General features: G+C 51.3%; 2 protein-coding genes across 3 annotated transcripts in view; one reads left to right on the plus strand and one right to left on the minus strand.

The window, feature by feature from the left end:
- The window catches only part of KCNG4 (potassium voltage-gated channel modifier subfamily G member 4), an 8,119-nt gene extending 566 nt beyond the window's left edge, over nt 1–7,553 (plus strand). The window contains exons 2-3 of the mRNA XM_072422510.1: nt 1,607–2,390; nt 6,253–7,553. Coding sequence (XP_072278611.1) covers nt 1,641–2,390; nt 6,253–7,023 — 1,521 coding nt within the window. The 5' untranslated portion in view covers nt 1,607–1,640 and the 3' untranslated portion in view covers nt 7,024–7,553. The remainder of the gene's footprint in view (nt 1–1,606; nt 2,391–6,252) is intronic.
- Nucleotides 7,554–14,660: 7,107 nt separating this feature from the next.
- LOC140338278 (solute carrier family 66 member 2-like) overlaps nt 14,661–22,216 on the minus strand; it is a 9,247-nt gene continuing 1,691 nt past the window's right edge. Inside the window, exons 1-4 of one of the 2 annotated variants that reach the window (XM_072422424.1) lie at nt 20,430–21,079; nt 18,680–18,898; nt 17,649–17,782; nt 14,661–16,170 (exon numbers count right to left, since the gene is read on the minus strand). In XM_072422424.1, coding sequence (XP_072278525.1) covers nt 15,950–16,170; nt 17,649–17,782; nt 18,680–18,873 — 549 coding nt within the window. In that variant the 5' untranslated portion in view covers nt 18,874–18,898; nt 20,430–21,079 and the 3' untranslated portion in view covers nt 14,661–15,949. Of the gene's footprint in view, nt 16,171–17,648; nt 17,783–18,679; nt 18,899–20,429; nt 21,080–22,216 lie in introns of those variants that run through there. The other variant, XM_072422425.1, reaches the window with a different exon arrangement.

Below are 22,216 nucleotides of genomic sequence, written 5' to 3' on the forward strand. Positions count from 1 at the left end.
CCCCATACACAACCCCCCCCCACATGGCACAGCTCATCCCTATCCAAGTTCATGTTATGTTTACATGGGTTACAATGAATGTCATCTGCACCCATCCGGAGACTCTCTGCAGAGGTCCCCATCATTCCCAGCATACAAATCTCCTGCTGTGGCTCCTCACTGCCCAGAGTGGGAAGTTCTGTCCCCGGGTATAATCCCTGGACCCCAAAGGTGCCCAACTGCCCCCCACACTTCATCCTATCCAGAACATTGGGGCTCATCCCATCCTCTTCCCTAATATTCAGCTGATTCCATGGGATTATAAAAAATCCGGGGATTTACATTTCATCCATAGAAAGTTCCATTGGAGGCTATAAAGTCAGCGCAGCCTCTGCCCCCCCCCATCACCAACTTATCACCCGTCATATTATATTATCATCCTATTTCATGTACAGCGCTGCGGAATATGTTGGCGCTATATAAATCATGTTTATTAATATAATAATAACAATAATCTCTCACCATCATCTGTCATGTCGTAGGATATCATATGGTGTCATCCCTCCGCCCGGAACCCATCACTGGGCTTCATCATCTCTATAAGAGGAGGAAAAGATATCCAGGGGGGCCACATGTGTTATATGAGAATGATATACGTGTTATATGTATGTTATATATCTGTGTTATATGTATGTGTGTTATGTGCAGCGCCTGTGTGTGTCCTGTGTGTCATATACACGTATGTAAGTTGTATGTAGAATATTCTGACACTGAATGATGACAATGAGGAGCTGCCCGGGATTTGTGGGGATCATTCCCTATTTTTGGGGTTTTATTCCTCATCCTGGAATTATATGTCGGCTGCTGGGCACACACACACAGACCACCGTTGTACACCGGGGAATCATTCTCTGCCCAGCTCTGATATATTGCAGGATTCACTCCATCTTTCGACATATGAATAATTAGCATTGGGTGAATCATACATCATCCAATCAGTGACTGATATGAGAATTCATATTCTAACGATTTTAGTTCATTCGCTACATTGATTTTATTATTCGTCTTTATTTCCCCATCTCACTGTTTTGTTACATTTTTGGGGACATGTCGGAATTTATAATCTGATGAATCTCTGAACATTCTCTGAATCTCATATCAACTTTCACAAATTCATGGCATCAGAGAAATTTTTAACCCATTTAATCTCCAATTTTAATAAAAAAAAAAAAAAACTCCTGGATGATCCTGCCAGGAGATGTGACGGTTTAGGAGCTTCCTGTTATAGAGTGACAACGCTCTGTGTCTTACAATAGTGCTGCTGTGTTGTCACCATATCAGATAGGGAATACAAGTGGCCAATTCAGGACACATTATACAGACAAGGCCCAATGTTGTCACCATCAGGGAACCGGCCCTGAGAAATGCCCTGTGGCCATCGCTGGGGTGGCTGTAGACAGGAAGTGAGAGTAAAGAGGCTGCAGGAGTTCAGCAGAGATAAGACAAAGGAAGGCGGAATGTGATTGCATGTGAAAATGACAAATGTCCGTACAGATCAGACTCGTCCAATGAGATCTGTGTGTCCCCACACCTGACAATTTCTGACGATTGTGTTTTGTTGTCACAGGCCAGGCGTGCGAAGCGACACCTAGTGGTCAGCGATGCCTATAATCTCCGGAGGCAGCGAGCACGACTACAGCAACCTCAGCTATACGTCCAGCAGCACGCTCAACCATTTCTTCCCCATCGCCGCCGAGTCTCAGCCGGTGAAGGGGGTGAGGTACCAGCGGGCGCAGCAAATCTACCACCCCGAGCAGATCTACGCCGCCGACCTAAAACGTGAGATCATCATCAACGTGGGGGGCAACCGCTACCTCCTGCCATGGAGCACGCTGGACGACTTCCCTATGACCCGACTGGGCCGATTGAGGTTCTGCAGCAGCTACGAGGAGATCATTCAGATCTGCGACGACTTTGACGAAGACACCAACGAGTTTTTCTTCGACCGGAACCCCTGCGCCTTCGGGATGATCGTCAGCTTCCTGGCGGCCGGTAAGCTCCGCCTCCTGCGGGAAATGTGCGCCTTGTCCTTCCAGGATGAGCTGACCTATTGGGGAATCGAGGAGTCCAACCTGGAGCGCTGCTGCCTGCGCAAACTCTTCCAGAAGCTGGAGGACCTGGAGGACATCCGCAAGCAGGAGGAGGCGCAGAGGAACTGCGAGACCATCTGCGTCCTGGAAGACCAATCCAGGACGGGGCATTGCATGAATAAGCTGCGCGATATGGTGGAGAATCCGCAGTCCGGCATTCCCGGGAAAGTGTTCGCCTGCCTGTCCATCCTCTTCGTGGCCACCACCGCCATCAATCTGTGCGTCAGTACCATGCCTGACCTGCGGGAGGAGGAGGACAGGGTGAGTGAGCTGGGGGGGTGACCGTGTATAATGGGGGGGTCAGTAATGCTGAACGGATTCTCCATGCGCTGTAACCCCGAGCAACCAGTCACATTACTTCCTATATCTGAGTTGATGCACTGTCCTTCGCTCTGATTGGTCAATATGAGACCCCGGACAGCAAATCCTCCTGGCGCAGACATTTCCCAGCACGCCGGACAATTCTGTGACACGAAAGAGCAGAGAAAACACGAAATTAGGAAATATAGAAGCAGCTGGAGATGGAAGGTTGGGGGGGTCGGAGCTGATCACCGCGGATGGGGAAAGTAGTCATCCATGTCATTCTAGGATTGGCACACTAGGTGGCAGCACTGATCCAACATTAAAGTAGAACTCCACTCTTTATAATGAAAGGATCATTCCGCTCCCCTTCCAGGTGCTGTCATCTTCATCCTCCTCTTCCTGTCCTGGTATTACCCCTCCATTCCCCCCTCATTAAACCCCCAGTAAGGGGCACTAAACAGGGCAACTAAAAAAAGGACTTTCACTGGTCAGTCCCCCAATCCTAACACTCAGGCAGGAAGATTCACATATCTCCACCTGGGCAAATCTCTCAGTATACCCCCCCTTATTATACTTTATTAATCTCCACCTACTGGGCCCCCGCATAATACTAAAACGGGGTTTCTGTTATTCCGTCCTCATTTCCTGTATGGATGGGGTGTTGTACATAACTCTCGCCATTACTTCTCTCTGGTTGATCTCACTGATTTTATTTTATGATGATTTATTAAAATCTGCGGGTTTCACTATAATAACCCCTGGTGATCCTGCCATGAAGGAACTTGTTCAGGTGCATCCTGTTATAGGGTGACAATGCTCTGTCCCTGTCTGCCATTAGTTCTCTGGTGTTGTCACCTGGTCACATGTTCTGCTGATGGTGACTCCTCCAGCACACATTACACAGCCATGGCCCTCTGTTGTCACCGCCCTGAGAAATGCCCTGGGGTCATCCGTGGGGTGACAGGAAGTGGCAGCACAGAGTCTGCAGGGGATCAGCAGCACTGAGACGGGGGAGGGGGAATATTTCATTCCAGATGAGAATTATTTATCACTCGGAGCCAAATAAATGCCCCCAGCTTGGGGTCCATGTAACAGATTGTTGTCACTGATCCTCTGTGGTCACCGCACAGCTCAATCTGCCCCTTAATGTGATTGTAAAGCCCCTTTAATGAGGCGGCCAACTCATAATAATGGCAGCGGGGACACCAATCTGGGTTGATGGGGGATTAATATACGGCGGGGTCCTACAGCAGGGGGCGCTGTGCTCACCATCCTCTGCAATCTCTGTGTAGCCGGTGACCCCATATAATAATATATATAAGAATAATTTGTGCTACAAAATGCCCCCCAGTATTATTATTGGACTTCCGGTCCTCCCCCTGCAGTGCTCTGTGCTGGCGGAGTCACTGGAGAGGGAATGGAGGCTGTGCAGGGGATGCCATATCCATGGCTGGGACTTCAGGTGAATGTTCAGGTGAATGTTCAGCAAGGTGGCTGCTGTCCCCATAGGGGAGTCATGAAGTGGGGTCCTTATGCAGGGGGAGGGACCAGCTTGGTGCAAGGACTGTTACAGAAGTTCATTCTTCTTATATTTCCCTTTCTATGGTTCCTCCTCTGTGCTTCTCTATGCAATGCAGGCAGATCATGGCTGATGGGAGGGGCCAGCAGGGGGAGGGGCTGTTCATAGCTTCATTAAATCATCACAGCACCCAGGAGCCCTGATACAGGCAGACAGCTTGTGGGAGGAGTTATGTAAATATAAAGCCTTGATGGGTGGGTGTCAGTCTGGAGGAGTGGGCGGTGCTAGACAGACCTCATTTACATACTGACCACCTCAGACAACGCCCAAATCTACCCCAGGTAATGCTGAAATCCAATGCGTGGAAGGGGCGGGGCCAGACACAGTCAGACTGGGAGGAGCTAGATGGTGCTGGACATCCTCCAGCCAGGAAATGAGGCGGGGCTTTATCTGACTTGCTGCAGCTTCTAATGCAAATTGTGAGAAGCTCCCAGTGAAATCAGAGGTAGGAATTTCAGCCCAGGAGATGCGCTGATACAACTGGGCAAGACTAAAGGGGGGGTGGGGGGCAGATTTATTAAAGTTCGGGCAGATTTATTGAAGGGTGCAGATTTTTTAAAGGCGGGGGACAGATTTCACTGGGAGCAGATTTCATTTAATAAAGGAGGGGAGGCAGATTTACTAAAGGGGGGGCAGATTTATTAAAGGGGGGCAGATTTGTGATCTCTGGGGCTGCTCACTGTAATCATTTTGTTGAAGCTGATTGTATAATTTCCAGAATTGTCGGTTCCCGGGGTCCGGGGAGATTGCGGCTGTTCTGCGATTTTCTGTTCTCATATTAAGAGAATAAAACAAATTGATGGCCATGAAATATTCCATCTCCCCGCTAATAATCCGATTCGCCTCCCCGCCCCCGATCTGCCGTAAATCCTCGGTGTCACCCGGCGCTGATCCTGCCAACCAATCTCTGCAGAGACGGATAACTCGCCGGCCGTTTGGAAGTTTTAGTTATTAGTGAAATGTGGAGGAGCGGCATTGTGTGCGGCATTGTGTGCGATGTCTCTTCACCGGCAATACATTCACATGGTAAGCTGTGGGGGCCCCAGGTGTCAGTGTGTCATTGTTCTGGGGGCCCCAGGTGTCAGTGTGTCATTGTTCTTGGGGCCCCAGGTGTCAGTGTGCCCTTGTTCTGGGGGCCCCAGGTGACATCCCGCAGTCTCTGGGCCCCCACATTCTCTGTGGTATAACTGTCGGTGGTTCTGGTGGGTCGGCGCTGTTGTCGGTTCCGGTGTTTGGGGGTCTCGGGTTTCCCCTTCATCTTTTTCAGCATTTCCAGAAATCCTGAGAGGGACAAAATCATCCCTGGGACCCCTCCCCCTTCTCCATTGCAGTGCAGGGAGTCTGATGGGAGTTATCTGGGGATGATGGGAGTCCTGGGATCACTGACACCATACAGATATCCGGGGTGACCCCAGGGGGGAGAACATGGATTCTGAGCTCACCCCCCTGCAGCGTCCACTCCCAGCGACCTCCGTTGTCACCAATAGGAATCCAGCCTGGGGGGTCATATAGGCTGCAGGAGATCAGCAGCACTGAAGGGGGAAAGGGGCAAAAGACAGAATGCGGGGCTCAGTAATAATGGGAAAGGTTCAGCTATTGGTGGGGGGATGGGGATACAGATATTGTATTGGGGACACCGCCATTGTATTGCGGACACCGCCATTGTATTGGGGACACCGCCATTGTATTGGGGACACCACCATTGTATTGGGGACACCACCATTGTATTGGGGACACCCTGGGGGTGACCCCATGCACCGACCTCTCCTGTCTTTCTTTAAAGGGGGATGGGGACACCACCATTGTATTGGGGACACGGCCATTGTATTGGGGACACGGCCATTGTATTGGGGACACCGCCATTGTATTAGGGACACTCTAGGGGTGACCCCGTGCACTGACCTCTCCCTCTCTCTTTGCAGGGGGATGGGGACACCAAAATTGTATTGGGGACACCACCATTGTATTGGGGACACTGCCATTGTATTGGGGACACCACCATTGTATTAGGGACACTCTAGGGGTGACCCCGTGCACTGACCTCTCCTGTCTTTCTTTAAAGGGGGATGGGGACACCACCATTGTATTGGGGACACCGCCATTGTATTGGGGACACCGCCATTGTATTGGAGATACCGCCATTGTATTGGGGACATGGCCATTGTATTGGGGACACCGCCATTGTATTAGGGACACTCTAGGGGTGACCCCGTGCACTGACCTCTCGCTCTCTCTTTGCAGGGGGAATGCTCCCGGAAATGTTACAATATCTTCGTCATCGAGTCGGTTTGCGTTGCTTGGTTCTCCTTGGAGTTCCTCCTGCGTTTCGTCCAGGCGAGGAGTAAGTGCCAGTTCTTCCGGGGGCCCCTGAATATCATCGATGCCCTGGCCATCCTCCCGTATTACGTTTCCCTGATTGTGGAGGACGAGCAGAATTCGGAGGAGAAGCCGGGGGGTAATTTGTACCTGGAGAAGATCGGCCTGGTGCTGAGGGTTCTGCGGGCCCTGAGGATCCTCTACGTCATGCGCTTGGCCCGCCACTCTTTGGGCCTCCAGACTTTGGGCCTCACCGTCCGGCGCTGCACCCGGGAGTTCGGCCTCCTCCTGCTCTTCCTGTGTGTGGCCGTCACCCTGTTCGCCCCTCTGGTCCACCTGGCCGAGAACGAGATGGGCCGGTGCCAGGAGTTCACCAGCGTGCCGGCTTCCTATTGGTGGGCCATCATCTCTATGACCACGGTGGGCTATGGCGACATGGTGCCCCGCAGCATCCCCGGCCAGGTGGTGGCCCTCAGCAGCATCCTCAGCGGCATCCTCATCATGGCCTTCCCTGCCACCTCCATCTTCCACACCTTCTCCCGCTCATACTCCGAGCTCAAACGGGACCAGGAGAGGCTGCACAGCCGGCTGGTGAGGGGGAACGACGCCAACCAATCAGGGGAGAGCGACACCTTCAACGACACCGACAGCCTGGCGTCCGAGGAGACCTACAAATACTTCTACAACGGGAAGTGATGGCGCCGGACTTCCGGGGTCACCTCCAGAACTGAGCGCTCTGCACTCCCAGAGGATAATGCCTCCTGACACAGCGCCTTCACCCTGACCTGGAACAAGCATGCAGCCAGTGAAGTCTGAACACCTGGTTCCAGGTCAGAGACTTGCTAATGAAGCCAGGAACAGGATGAGAGCCATGCAGCCTGCACCTTATAGAATCCAGATCACCCCACCCAAAACTGATACAGCAGGGGGCGCTCATGTCTCCTCTGTCTGCAGGGGATCTGAATGTCTGGCTCCGCCCACATGTAGGGGCAATGCAGCGGAAGGAGTGAGACTCCCCTCTGGAATCCCAGCAGACTGAGCCAGGCAGCCCCGCCCAGGGATCAGTTTTGGGTGGATTCCCCTTCTGATTGGCTGATTCTGTATTTTATGAAATGTATTTTTATGAAGTGGATTCCTCTGTGTGTGGGGGAGGGAATTGTAGATCTCTGAAATAAATCGCCTTATATTTACCTAATATGGAGATCTGATGGACCTCGTGGGGGAGGGGCAAAAAAAGCCTGACAGGGGTTCTAACCATCTGGGGTTCCTTTTTTTATACCCTGACCTGAATATTACATATTACACAGCAACCCCCCAGTCATCAGTCTGCTGCAGGCAGCATTTCCTCAGTCTCCTATCACTGCAGCAGGGGCTGATCTGTGTCAGACATTTGGATTTCCATGGTGGGGTCACCTCTAACCCGGGATCTCAGCCCAAGAAGTATATGGTGACCCGGGGTGATGCCTGAACAAAGCTGGCTCCGTCCTTCTGGAGTTGCCAGGGAGGAGTCATGTGATCTCTGAGAGGTAATAAACACCTGGAAGGGTCACATTCCTCATATATCTAGTGACAGGTCCTCTTTAGGATTGGCTCCTTGTGTCACTGAATCTCCCTGCGCCCTCCAGTCTGATGGGTTCCTGGTTTCCCTTTAATTACCTAACGAGGCCGAGCGCCATGCAAATCACCGATCAATAATTGACATCGCCGGGTCAGACAACGCCAGCGGCTCAGCTCTTCATCTGCCGTAATTAGGATCCTTGTAAAGGAAATCGGTGACACCGAGCTGAATGTTTCCTGAATTATATATTCATGTGAGCGGAGTTCTGCCATCAAAGGATGAGGGGGGAGGGGAGGAAGGTCGGGTGTTTAAAGGAACATTCCTTATACCAGAATGTGGGGGTAAGGCAGAACCCCAGGGGTGGGGTTATGGTGGTTCACCATTCTAGGCTTCTGTACATACAGCTCCTCCCCTGAGCAGGATAAGAGGGGGAGGAGCACAATAATTATATTATCATTACACATTTCATACAATCTGATTGGATGTAAGATATTCTCACGCTAACACACACAGTGACATCAGCCAATCAGCATCCTCACTGAACATCAGCCAAGGAGCAAAGTGCAAGCCTGTACTGCGCCACTGCCGTGGCAGTGATCTGGCTCCACCCATTTCCATATATGGGGCTGCAGCTGTGCAATTCATTGAGAGAACCCTAAAGAGAACCTGTCACCAATTCTTCATTCATGTGCAGTGATCTTGGGGCGCCCCCTCACATTGGGGGTCTCATAGATATTATACAGTTGTGTCTGTGCCCCGCCCCCTCAGCTTTAACTAGCACAGCCCTGATTGGAGCAAAATAGGAGAAGCTCTGTGGAGGCGGAGCTTCTCAGGTATCTAATGCACACAGGTGTAATATGCTAATAAGGGGGCGTGATCACAGACAGGTACCCTCAATGCCCCAAGTGGGGATTCTCCCTCTTCTGAAGGGGGGAGGGGGGTAATATCAGGAGCACTAGGTGAATGATATGGGAATTGCTGGGAATATCTGTGACACGTACAGAGAATCTTTCACCCTGGGGACACAGAAATTCTCTGTTCTACATAAAAGTGTCAATTCAATTTCTCAGCTGCCGGAACTCCGAGGTGACAGGTCATTAGAAGCTGAAGAGAGAGAAATATCTACACATGTCCATCCACTGCCTGACATTCACACTGCTTTGCTCACATTCCTCCGGTTAACAGAGAGAGCTCCCCTCCCCCAGCATGTGACTGGACTATAAAGGAGAAGCAGCAGACTGGTGAGCTCCTCTCTCTGCTCTCTCCTCCTATCAGCAGGTTCCTTGTTAGCTTATTTAAATTCAGCGGATATTTTTGGCTCCTGGACACACAGGGGCCCGGTCATGAGGGAACAAAAAAGGGCCCCCACCAGACTGACCACAAGTCTGGAGAAGCCCAATGTCTGCACTGTCTTTGTATGATGGAGGATTACCAGGGCCCATCATTGTGGGGGTTCACATTATTTTGTCCATCCAGTATAACAAGCCATTTTCCCTCTGATGGGGTCCGGAGTTCCTCCAAATCCCCTTCATGTGATTCCTCCGGCAGGTTTATTGATTTGCAATCATTCTCTAATGACCTCACCAGATCAAAGCCGGCACTAATTCACTTTCATGTACCGGGGACAGGAACTCCGGGAGGAAGAATGGCGGAATCTACACAGTGCCGGGGGCCCCCCGCAGTCACTTTATGGTGATCTGGCCCTTTAAGGACACGTGTCAGTCACATATGAACATGTATGTTGCTTCAGGCGGTTGTCACATGACCTTCACATTCTCTCTACGAGAGCCCATGCTGCATTCTGATTGGAGGATACATGGAGTCATGTGACAGGAAGCTGCAGTCCTACATAGAGGCACCATACAAATCCTTCTGAATCCGGTGCATTTTACCGGTATTATCGGTGGCTGGGCATGCTGGGGTATGTAGTTCACCCGCAGGCAGGAGGTGTTACATGAGTGTTAATGCGGCCCCTGACTTTGCAGTTTCCATTTTTCTGTCCGGTTCCTTTCCCAAGATTGGCGGTGAATGTTTCAGTTTGAACGTTGTTTGTTTTCGGGTGCGGAGTTCCCCTGAAGGGCCATTCATCATTTTTAATGGGTCCCATATGGAGCGGCTGCCCTGGTGTCAGGCCGAGTACCGTGCCAGGGGGGTATAATCCGGGGGTACTCTGCTGACACACCGCCAATAGCCCCTAGGTCCCCCATCCAGCCCCCCTTCCCCCTCCGCTGACCCAGCTTCATCTCCTTTCCTGATTGGTGAATTATTGATGAGAAGTTGTCACCTCACCGCCTAATGATCAGCAAACACTGCAACCACGCCGGCCAATCACACAGGATGCCCAGCGGGCCCCGGAGCCAACAAGAAGTGAGGGCCTCACATACACAGCACCCCACCCTGACATTCTGCCTATTGGGGCTCTGTCACCCCCCCGCCCCCCCCAGGAAGTCCGGGAAGTAGATGGTGACCCCAGGTGATGCCTGAAGGTGGCGCTGGAGAGCAATGCACATGGCGGCATTTTGGGGGGAAATGGGGGAAGGGTACAAAGGTCAGCAGAGCAGGAGGTGAGGTGAAACCTTTAAGCTACGTACACACGTCCAATGGTTCTCGTTCAATATCGGCCAATCTGGCGTGTGTACAGCGCCCCCCCGTCCATCACCTGAACAACCGTCCTGGCAGATCTACGAGCGATGGACGACTAGCGATCTTAATGCGAGGGAAGGGGGAGAGCGCACAGTGGGGTGCTGCTCCAGGATTCTCCCCTCTCCATAGAGCAAAACAATGCTGGGTGTACGGAGCTCCTTCATGCATCGTGCAATCGTTAGTCGTTGGAAAGGATCGTGACAATGATTGGACGTGTGTATGCGGCTTTACACTAAGCTACTGCTATTCACAGGGGAATTCCTCTTACTTCCTGTTGTGTCTCTGGGACAGGAAGTCATGGGGGGCTCAGCACAAATTCCCAAAAACCCATCTAGGGGCAGAACCCTGCTCACCGGAACACATGATGCCACGGCATGGCTCTGATCACATGATGCCATGGGATAGCTCTGATTACATGATGCCATGGCATGGCTCTGACCACATGATGCCACGGCATAGCTCCTAGCACATGATGCCACGGCATGGCTCTGACCACATGATGCCACGGCATTGCTCTGATCACATGATGCCACGGCATAGCTCTGATCACATGACACATCACATGGTCCCCTGCACCCCCCCTCCCCCCAGCTGGTTTCATGTGCTGTCAGAGCATTGGAGGGAGATGATTGGACGCAGCGTGATATGATTTAGGAAATTTATTGATCTGTTCGCTGAGCGCCGGAGGTAATGATTGAATTACCGGCTAATATCGGTTCTATAAATATCGCGGTGACCCCGGGGCTGAGCCGGCCCCTTCGTATCAGGAGGATATAACAGACGGAGCTCAGCCAATCACCATATCTGTGAGATCATTGTGGAGGCACTCTGCATGTCAGCCTGATTTCACATTTCAGCTGGTGTGCAGTGTGTGACTCTTGTGACCCCTGCCATGGTTCCTCATCCAAATTTCCGCCATTGTTTTCCTGGGTTCTAGCCCCGCCCTCCTTCTGAGTCCTTTCGTCCCCACACACCCTGTGCATGAGAGGGAGGTTGCACAAGGAGAACCATGTGACCTGGTTGGGCTCTATAATGGGCGGCACCCTGAGATGTCAGCACCTTTAATGGGATATTTATTGACCAATCAGAGCCTGTGAAAGTGCAGCTAGTTTGTTGTAGCCCCACCCTCTCGGAACCTACTATTGCCCCGCCCACAAGCACACAGAGGAGGGTGACGTCTCCTAAACTGGCTCCTCCAGCAGGCTCAGTCTGTACAGTGCAGGTGACCTCGCACTCACACCCCACCAGGGGCCACAGTGATTTATCGCCCCCCAGTGGTGGATGAGGTGCAGATTGTTGGGTTCAGTACCGGAATGGTCAGATTTCCACCAATCAGATCCAAACTCACAGGGAAACCAAAGGATGGATTTACCAATCAGGCACAGGTGTGGCCCCGCTCTTTGTGATCCTCGCTTGGGGAGATTGTACACAGCGAGATGGTAGGGACCCGGACATATCTATGGGGGTCATACATGATGGTATGTGCTGTATCAGGGGTCCAAGCTCCCATGATGCAACAGGAGATAGGGGCCCCAAATAATAATCGGAGTGGGCGGAGTCAGGAAGATGCATGGACTGAACCTTTACAAAATAATTGGTGGTGACAACGCAGAATTCCCTGCACTTCCCCTGTATGAGGATCAGGCTGTAGCAGCACTTAGTAGACTTGGGCCGGCGGTGGTGGCCCCTAGGGCCGCGCTCATTGAAATGTGGCCACCATCAATATGTATTGCATTCCATCCGGCGTGTTGGGTGAATTGTTTGGAATGCGTTACGGATGTAATTTTTTTTGGAGCGGGCACTTGGCGTGGCACTGGCGCTATCTGATGATAATTTGTGTGATGATCCTCGGCGTGCTGGGAGGAATGGCAGCGATTTAGGGAATTTAATAAACATGTCACCCTGGGGCGGACGCCATGATGGAGAGCGCTGCGTCTGGGGCGATGACAATTCACACACACAGAACAGATCTACCGCACACCGCCGCCGTGACTCACAGTCTGTCTAGACTTTTATTTCATGCACAATGTGAGAACAGATCTGCTTCTGCTTTCATTTAAATCCTGTGATCCTGCCATGGAGGGCCTTTTCCAGGCACTTCCTGCATGGGGTGACAACACTCCATCTGTGCCTCCTAATTGGTCTTCTGGGTTGTCACCCGGTCACATGATCCCTGGTGGGGTCACACTGCACAGACAGGGCATTAAAGACAAAACTTCCTTTGTAAATTGGAGTTCTCCAGGTTTGTCTCTTCGTTATCTCTGGAGTTCCCCTTTTCTCATCTTACCGTTCTGTGTTCTCTGTGTCGGTTCTATGATCGTTTTCTCGTTTTCTTATCTTCAGAGGCCTCCGGCACATTGCGGATAAAATTCCCCGCCAGCGGAACATCAAACAGCGAGGGAACGCGTTGTCTGATCTCCAATCTCTGCCGAGGAGAAATAAAAGGCGACTCTGATAAAAATCTCCAGCACAATGGCGAGCGTCTTCTTAACAATAGATCAGATGGTGCCGGCATTCCAGGGAGAGGATCTGGGGGGCTCCGCAGAGGGGGAGGGGGGTCTGTGTGTTGGGGATCTTTTATCAGATTTCAGTCTGATGATCAGAGGATGAAAATGAGGACAAAACTGCCAGCCAATCACAATGCTCCATACCCAGAACCCTCAGAGCTGACACTCCATACAGGAACCCTCAGAGCTGACACTCCATACAGGAACCCTCAGAGCTGACACTCCTTACAGGGAACCCTCAGAGCTGACACTCCATACAGGGAACCCTCGAGAGCTGACACTCCATACAGGAACCCTCAGAGCTGACACTCCATACCCAGAACCCTCAGAGCTGACACTCCATACAGGGAACCCTCGGAGCTGACACTCCATACAGGGAACCCTCGGAGCTGACACTCCATACATGGAACCCTCAGAGCTGACACTTCGTCCCCGGTTTATAACGAGGCAGATAATTATTTCTAATCATCAGATATTTCTGTTTTGTTCACATTTCTTGGCGCTGAGTCCGGAGATCCCACGGAGCCATCTGTCAGGAAGATTTGAGTCAGAGAGACAAACCGACTCCACCGATAATAACAAGGGAGTAAAGGGGAACTCTGCACAGACCTGCACAAGGAGAGGAGATTCTGTTCATGGTGGAGATCATCCTGCCTCTAGGTGGCGCCATTGTTGGTATTATTCCTGCCCATTGCAGGTAGCAGCTTCCAGCAAATCCTTCTCACACAGGTGATTCACCGTGCAGCTCTGATCCCAGAATAAAATACCCGACACCCCAGATCCCATCTATAATTATAATATTTATTACTGCCGGGGCAATGATTCCATTTTATTCTCTTTAAAACCAAAATACAGAGAAATCAATTCAGGAAGAAATCACTGTGAGGGGGAAATATTGTAAGACTTCAATCATTGGCACTGTGTGACCATAAAGATATAGAGATCCCTCCAATCACAGAGATCCCTCCAATCACACAGAGATCCCACCAATCACAGAGATCCCTCCAATCACAGAGATCCCTATTATACCCCTAGTAGTGCTCGTCTCTTTATTATACCCCTAGTTGTGCCCATCCCCCTATTATACCCCTAGTGGTGCCCATCCCCCTATTATACCCCTAGTAGTGCCCGTCCCTCTATTATACCCCTAGGAGTGCCCATCCCCCTCTTATACCCCTAGTGGTGCCTGTCCCTTTAAACAAACCCCCATCAGTGGTCCCCCCACCCCCTTGTATATGAGCCCCCTGCTGGCGGGGTTCCTCCATTTCTCAGTGAATCCCCCTCCAGCAGAGGGGTAATAATAAAGATTCCAGCCGCTCTCCGATGATTCTGCAGATTTCCCTTCTGATGGATTTCACAACCTCGGAATATAAAAATTATCTATGGCGGAACGTAAAAGGGAACTCCAACCAAAGGGTGACACCACCATTCAGCGCTTCCTGTGCCACCCCAGCCGGCTCACTGGACTGAAAAGATTCCTCACACTGCTAACTGACACCTAAAACATGTTATACCGGCAGCACTGATGAATGTAAGAATCTGATTGGCTGCCAGTGCTGGCATTCCCTCATTGATGATATGAATACAGATTTCAGGTTCTTTTATTGGCTGCGGCTCCCCTTACATTATTTTTATGGTTTATATAGAAATCCTCCCGGTTCTGCAGTGATTTCATCTCCCCGGAGCGTCTCTTTAATTGGCCATCTGATGGCACGGAGTCATTCTTTATCCTCATGGCTGTTCTGTGTGGCGGGTGATTGGCCCGGAGCGCCAGGTGACAAATGATGTCATCTGTATTCTCTGCATGAGTACAATGTTTTCCTAGGACACAATGGATGGGCCCCGGCTGCTGGGAATCGGCCCCGGGGATGGGGGGGGGGTTACTCTCATTATTCCTGTCTGCAGCTTTTCCTAATTGTGTCTGGGGGGCGCCGTCTGGCTGGTGGGAGGACTCCGCATCACCAGACAAAATACCCCCTGTGCCAGGATGGGGCTCTGCGCCTTTCCTGGGGGCAAATACAGACAGGGACAAGGGAAAGATTTACCGCTGCCCCCTGCTGGACATGGCACATCTAGAAATAGAAAAACTGAGCTGAATAGGACAGGGGGTATATACTTCCTGCCCCATTAGGGGGTAACATTACTGCCCTCCATATGGTGGTAATCCTTCTTCCCCCTATTGCAGACTGTGCTTCTCTCATTAGGGGTAAATTATCCTGCCCCTACCAGGGAATGGGGGGTTCTTCCCATTGTAAGAAGATTCTCTGCCTCCCAGCCCCCACTATGGGGGTATCTTTTCTGCCCCAGATGGGGAATATTCTGTGTCACCAGGGGCTATTCCTTTTCACACCTCTAAGCGCTGCCCGCTCTGCTTGGAGGATGTTGTTTCTGCCCAAGCAGGGGTATGTTCTTATCGCCCTGGCAGGGGTATGTTCTTATCGCCCTGGCAGGGGTATGTTCTTATTGCCCCGGCAGGGGTCTGTTCTTATCGCCCCGGCAGTGGTATGTTCTTATTACCCCAGAAGGGGTATGTTCTTATTGACTCAGCAGGGGTATGTTCTTATTGCCCCAGCAGGGGTATGCTCTTATCGCCCCAGCAGGGGTATGTTCTTATCGCCCCAGCAGGAGTAAATCTTTCCTGCCCTACCCATAGTCTGTCATTTCTTGCCCAGTAAGGAGATTTCCTTGGTGCCCTACTGGGGGTATTTTTCCTGCCCTAAAAAGTTGATGTTCTTCCTGCCCCAATAGAGGGGTGTCCTCTGTGCAATAATAGGGGCAAATCCTTTCTGCCCTGCTCATAGGGTGTCCTATCTGCCCCAATAGGGAGAGGTCCTTCTTGCCCCTACTAGGGGTTATTCTCCCTGTTCCCAGGGTCAGGCTGATAATATCGCTCACATATACCGTGGAGATGTTGTTACCTCATGCCCCGGGTGGATTGGTTACGTCTGTTCTGCAGGAATTGGGGGAGTCCGAGCGTCGCCTCCGTCATCAGAGCCAGCAGGCCGACCCCCTCCACGAAGATGGGGGCATCTATGAGGAGGTAGGTGAGGAGGGCACCACAGACCCCCAGGCAGAGGCAGAACTGCAGGTAATCCTCAAATCGGCTCCAATTCCAGAAATCCGCCAGCTGGAAATCTGCAGAGGAACGAGAAATCCGGTCAGTGTGACATCATCACACCCAGCCCTGGCCCCGCCTCTGAGGAGCCCCGCCTCTGAGGAGCCCCTCATCCTGAGGAATAAACCATTGCATGGAGTGGGGGCAATTGTGCAGCCCCGGGGTCCTGGGTCTGACATCTGCATGGAGTGTGTATGCCCAGATCTGCCCCTCCAGATGCTCTCATTGGTGAATCAAGTCAATCAGTAAACCGCTTTTTGCCCCGGCGCTTAGAACGAGACAAACGGCGGTGTGACCCAGCAGATAAAACGCCCCCGATGGCGAATATTTCATTCTTATTGCTGAATTACCCGCGCGAAGTCCGGCTGCCGGCGCTCATAATGGCCGCCATTCATCAAAGTAACAGCCGGCGTGATGAGAGAGCGCGGAATAACATGGAGGGCGCAGAAATGGATTCATACCGCTGATATGTATGAACTCTCCCAGGCTGACATGTTTCAGGCACTGGATGCCGCGGCAGGTCACATGACCCTCAGATGTATAATAATGCTGATTCTTGCTTGTACCAGCAGGGGGTGCTAATGAAAAGCCAAAGAAGGGAATGGCGGTGTCACCCCTCCCGGCTGTGCAGTGCGGCAGTGGTGGATCACAAGACTGGCTGAACAGAATATTTCTATATCTGAGTTGTGTGTGAGCGCTCGCGGCAGAGTGACCCCTTAACATTTATTTATAGCAAGTTACATAATAAAATGGGGAAGTGCTGGCGGGGAGCGATAACGAGTCATGTGACACAGAAACGGTTTCCTCTCCGGGGGGAGGGGCGATGTTTTTATAACTTTCACCTTAATTTTTGTTGCTTCACTAAAACAGCAAAGAGATTGTCAGTCTGTGGGGGCCCCGGAGAGAGAAGGAAATTAGGGGCCCCCACTCTGCTGACCATGAATCATGAGATCTGATTGTACAATCTTTCAGCTGATTGGAACGTTGGGCGACCCAACCGCCGGGAGATCTGAAGATGAGATTGGGTTGTTGGGGGTTTGTGGGGTTCATTGGAGCTTAAATGAGGGGTACAGAAGCTCCGCCCACCTGGGAATGATGGTGGGAACCCTGGAATATATGTCATGTGATCACAGTGAGGTTACACCCACATGGTGTGTGTGTGGGGGGGGTTATTTTAAAGCCCCCCCCCATTCAGATCTCTGAATCTTTAAGATTATCACACAGATCATGTGATTTATATCGGTCATGTGATCAGTGAGCACAGCTCGTGGTATCGATATCTCCGACGACCAATCATGATTGTCCAACAGAACAGAGGAGACCACCAGGACATGCTGGGAGTTGTAGTTCTTCAGCAGCAGCACCAAATACAAATTATACCCCCCCCATCTACCTAGGGTCTCCAAATACCCCACTCAGCGCACGGAGATAATGAGGGTCATTAGAGTGTCAGCTCCTCTGGTTCAGTCGCTCGGGGCTGCCCCCTGGTGGTTCTCACCTGTAAAGTTGCGTTGTTTGGTGGAGACGCGGTTGGCGGTCTGGATGGAGCAGCACAATCTCAGGATGGCCAGCATGGCGGCGATCATCAGAAGGCTCTGCAATAACAGGGGGAACTCAAAGAACTTCCCAAACCTACAGGGAACAAACATGGCGGTCAGGTGGGGGACTGGTGACAACATGGGGACAATACATCTTATTTCTACCTGTTGAAATCCTGTTGTCACCTTTGTCCTTCCTGTCCACCAACGGTGACAACACTGGGCTATGTCTGTGTAATGTGCTGAATAGACCATGTGACAGGATGACAACACAGGGACACAATTAGGGGACACAGCATAGTAACTATGTAAGAGGAAGTGCATGAACACTGGCAGGATCATTTTAAAGCTGCAGATTTATATCTAAAGGTTTTTATTTCTGCCAATCGTTGGATTTGCTGTGATGTGAGGGGAGACCGCCCCCATCCTCCACCCTTTATGACCAGGGCTGGCTATGGGTCCCTTGAGCAAATTTGGGGGCCCTGATGCTGTTATGCCAACTAGGGGCCACAAGAGTGTTGGGGTCCCAGATTCTGACAGCCTTATTACCAGGACGGTGAGGACAGGTGGAGGGGCTCCGGTTATTCCGCACACAATCAGATTTGGATCTGAGGAGATCATTAAATACAACCTTCAGCCGGGGACACTGAAATCATCTCGGCCATTAATTACCACAGAGAGAAGAATAAACCCCCCCCCCCCGGGACAATCACTTCCTAATTGGAGGAGCGGTCACCCTGCATATAAAGGACATCCAGGGGTAAGGGAATTAAAAGGGGACTCCGGCCAATGCTTCCTTCATAGGGAAGATTATGTCCCCTGTCACCCTGTCAGGATTTGGAGGTTCTACTTCCTGTGTGGTCACTGTGGCCCCTCAGTGAGATTTCTTGCTAGGACCTCCAATCACATTTCATACACCGGCCCAGCCTGGAGCCAAACCTCGAATTCAAGGTCTCAAGGTCAAGGTCATAGGCGGAGTTCCCCCACCTACCAGAAGAATATACGGAGGATGTTGGCCACCAGCAGCACCAGACAGACCCAGGTGGAGAAACCGTCGGTGCTGGAGCTCCTCCGGATCTCCTGGTACTGCGGGATGTATGGCACCACTCCACCAAACACCATGAGGAATGATGAGACCCAGGACAGGAGCGGCCAATCACCTCCCACATCGCCGTCTGCATCCATCGTCCAATGGGAGGAGAGAGATTTCCTGAGAAGACAAAACAAACAGCAAAGAAATGCATTGCATCCAAGAGGACCAATCATCAGACACATTGTATCACCACAGAGATCACATGACGCCCCCTACTGGTGGTCACAAATATCTGACACAGATCAGCCCCTGCTATAGCCACTGGAAGGAAAATCAATCGATCATTTGCCTGGCATAACCGCTGTGCAACCCTCTCGCTTGATTGGCACTCTGCTCTGCCCTGCCCACACCAACTAACTGATCCCGGCTGTTTACTACAACAACCGGCCGTCACTCTGTTGGTCAGGTGAAAAGCGGGCAGCACAAACATTGGTATTGATCAAACGATTATGAATCCCCCTGTGTTCCACAGATTATAGTTGTATGGTACCCAGACACAATCTGATTGTTCAATCACCTTTTAATTACAAAACCCTGAGGACCAATCTACACAATTCATCCAATTTGTGTCCAATCAGGGGAAACTCCAACATCAGAAGATTGTACAATCAGATTGTATGTTCGGCTTCATGCACTGCGGCATCAAACGGGCACAAAGCTGGAGTAAAGGGTTAACCCTGGCATGGGATCCTCCTGATGTGCGGTCAATGTAGCGCAGCGATGGAGGGTGTGTGGCGTCCTGCTTCTTTTCTCCCGATGAAAGATTCACCCTCCCCAACCCCCCCCCCCCCCATGTCCTGTTTGTTTTTCCCTCTAATCCATCAAACTCGCTGACATGGAAAACCTCAAATCCGCTCCAATCACCCCGACCGCTCCGCGTCCCCACCGATACAACCGCCAATCAGTCAAGGCAATACACGCCATCACTTGGGGGAATTAGAGTGTCAGCTCCTCTGTACAGAGACTGATAGGACTGGCTCAGTGTTCTCTGTACAGCACTGCGGTATATGTCAGAGCTATATAAATGTATAATAATAGTGTGTGACTGTGGGGGGACATTAGAGTGTCAGCTCCTCTGTACAGAGACTGATGGGACTGGCTCAGTGTTCTCTGTACAGCACTATGGTATATGTCAGAGCTATATAAATGTATAATAATAGTGTGTGACTATGGGGGGAGATTAGAGTGTCAGCTCCTCTGTACAGAGACTGATGGGACTGTCTCAGTGTTCTCTGTACAGTGCTATGGTATATGTCAGAGCTATATAAATGTATAATAATAGTGTGTGACTGTGGGGGGACATTAGAGTGTCAGCTCCTCTGTACAGAGACTGATGGGACTGGCTCAGTGTTCTCTGTACAGTGCTATGGTATATGTCAGAGCTATATAAATGTATAATAATAGTGTGTGACTGTGGGGGGACATTAGAGTGTCAGCTCCTCTGTACAGAGACTGATAGGACTGGCTCAGTGTTCTCTGTACAGCACTGCGGTATATGTCAGAGCTATATAAATGTATAATAAAAGTGTGTGACTATGGGGGGAAGTTAGAGTGTCAGCTCCTCTGGCTCAGTGTACTGTGCTCTGGTATAGGTCAGTGCTATAATAGTGGGGTACCTGGTGCCCACCCCCCTCTTCACCCCAATTACCTGGCAGGTGGGTGTATTTGTGGACTCCCGGAACTGGTTGTGTGGGTTGGATGGATTCCGTGGACAAGTTGCGGCAGAGTCGGAGTACCGGAGGGAAGGGTTGGGCTTCGCTCTTTCTGCACAATGTCTGAATTCTGTGCTCTAAGAGAACCTGTCTACAGCACAATCTCCCAAAAGAATGCAGCTCAGTGATTGGCTGGAATGAGGGGGCGGTGCTGAGGTACGACAGTCCGATGATCAGATGAAGTCTGTGTCCAGTGACAGGTCCTCTTTAGTTGTATAACTCAGAGCAGAGTCCCCCCCTCTGCAGCCATCGCTGTACTTTATATAGAAGATTGAGACTTCCATTCTCTGAGTCTGAAGTCTTCTGAATGTCTGAGCTGTCTGACCCACATATGAAATATGAGACTTACAGAGCTGCACAGAGATGGGAGCACAGGCTGTGGCAGTCAGTGCTGGACCTCCATTGTCAGCATGGCAGGAAATTTCAGCTGTTGTGCAGGATGGACGATTAGATATGAATAGATGGTGGAAGCCGTCATTAGGACTCAGGCTTCCTCTGGTGAGTCCCTCGGCTACACAGGAAGTGGGTTGTAGTGAGATCTTGGCTTCCTGTCTCTGGCCAGTCTACTGCATAAAAGAAGCCTGGCTCTATGTGTGGAAGCAGCAGTCTCTCTGCAGAGACCAGACACACCCACTGATGAGTCAGAGATATAGCTGTCCAATCAGCAGGGAAGGTGAGCTTTTCTGAATTGACAGCTCTGTGTCTGGGCCTGAAGGGGGCGTTTCTCACCACTGCAGAGAGATTGCTGCTTCCACACAGAAGGCCAGGCTCTTCACCAGCGGCTGCTGGCCAGGACGGTTTCTCTACTCGGGGCTGTGGCTGCTTTAATTAGAGAAACAGACAACTTGTGAATTCTCTCATTGACCCCCCTTCCAGGGTCAGTGATGGGGGTGTGGGCACCCCAAGCTGTACTCACTGTGGCCCCAGCGCAGTCCAGGGTTGGAGTTGATCTGTGATGAGATCGTGGATGGGAAAATGAAGCTGAAAATGGAAACTGAAACGACTTCCTGCTCGGGATGGAATTACCGGCTACTGCTGGAGCGTGCACTGACACCGCGTCCCCATGGAGGGTGCACCGACACCGCGTCCCCATGGAGGGTGCACCGACACCGCGTGAAGGCTGTGTATGGGGTAGGTGGGAAGGCTGTGTATGGGGTAGGTAGGTGGGAAGGCTGTGTATGGGGTAGGAGGGTGGGAAGGCTGTGTATAGGGTAGGTAGGTGGGCAGGCTGTGTATCGGGTAGGAGGGTGGGAAGGCTGTGTATGGGGTAGGTGGGTGGGGCATATCCAAGCTGTGGGTGGAGTTTAGTCACAGTTGCCGGTAAGTGGGCGGGGCTTAATCCCAGTGTAACAAGTCTCAGGGGGTGCACAAAGGTCATTTTTATTTTCCTCCCCAGTCTTGTTGATCTCCTGCAGCCTCTTTGCTGCCACTTCCTGTCCCCCAGCAATGACCGCATGGCATTTTTCAGGGTGGGTGTCCTGATAGTGACAGCCCTGGCAGTGTAATGCGTTTGTTTTCCCCACCCCCTGTGACAGAGTGACAACCATGGGGTATATTATCAGACAAGCGCAAAGTGTTGTCACCTATAACAGGAAGTGCTTAATAAAGGGTCTCTATAGCACGATCACAAGGAATTTTTCTAAGGGCAGGGGCAGATACAGAAACATCAGACACTCCCATTGGAGATGTCAGGGCAGATTTATACTTTATACACGCCAGAAGC

Source organism: Pyxicephalus adspersus, chromosome 9, assembly GCF_032062135.1.
Source record: "Pyxicephalus adspersus chromosome 9, UCB_Pads_2.0, whole genome shotgun sequence".
Taxonomy (NCBI): Eukaryota; Metazoa; Chordata; class Amphibia; order Anura; family Pyxicephalidae; genus Pyxicephalus; species Pyxicephalus adspersus.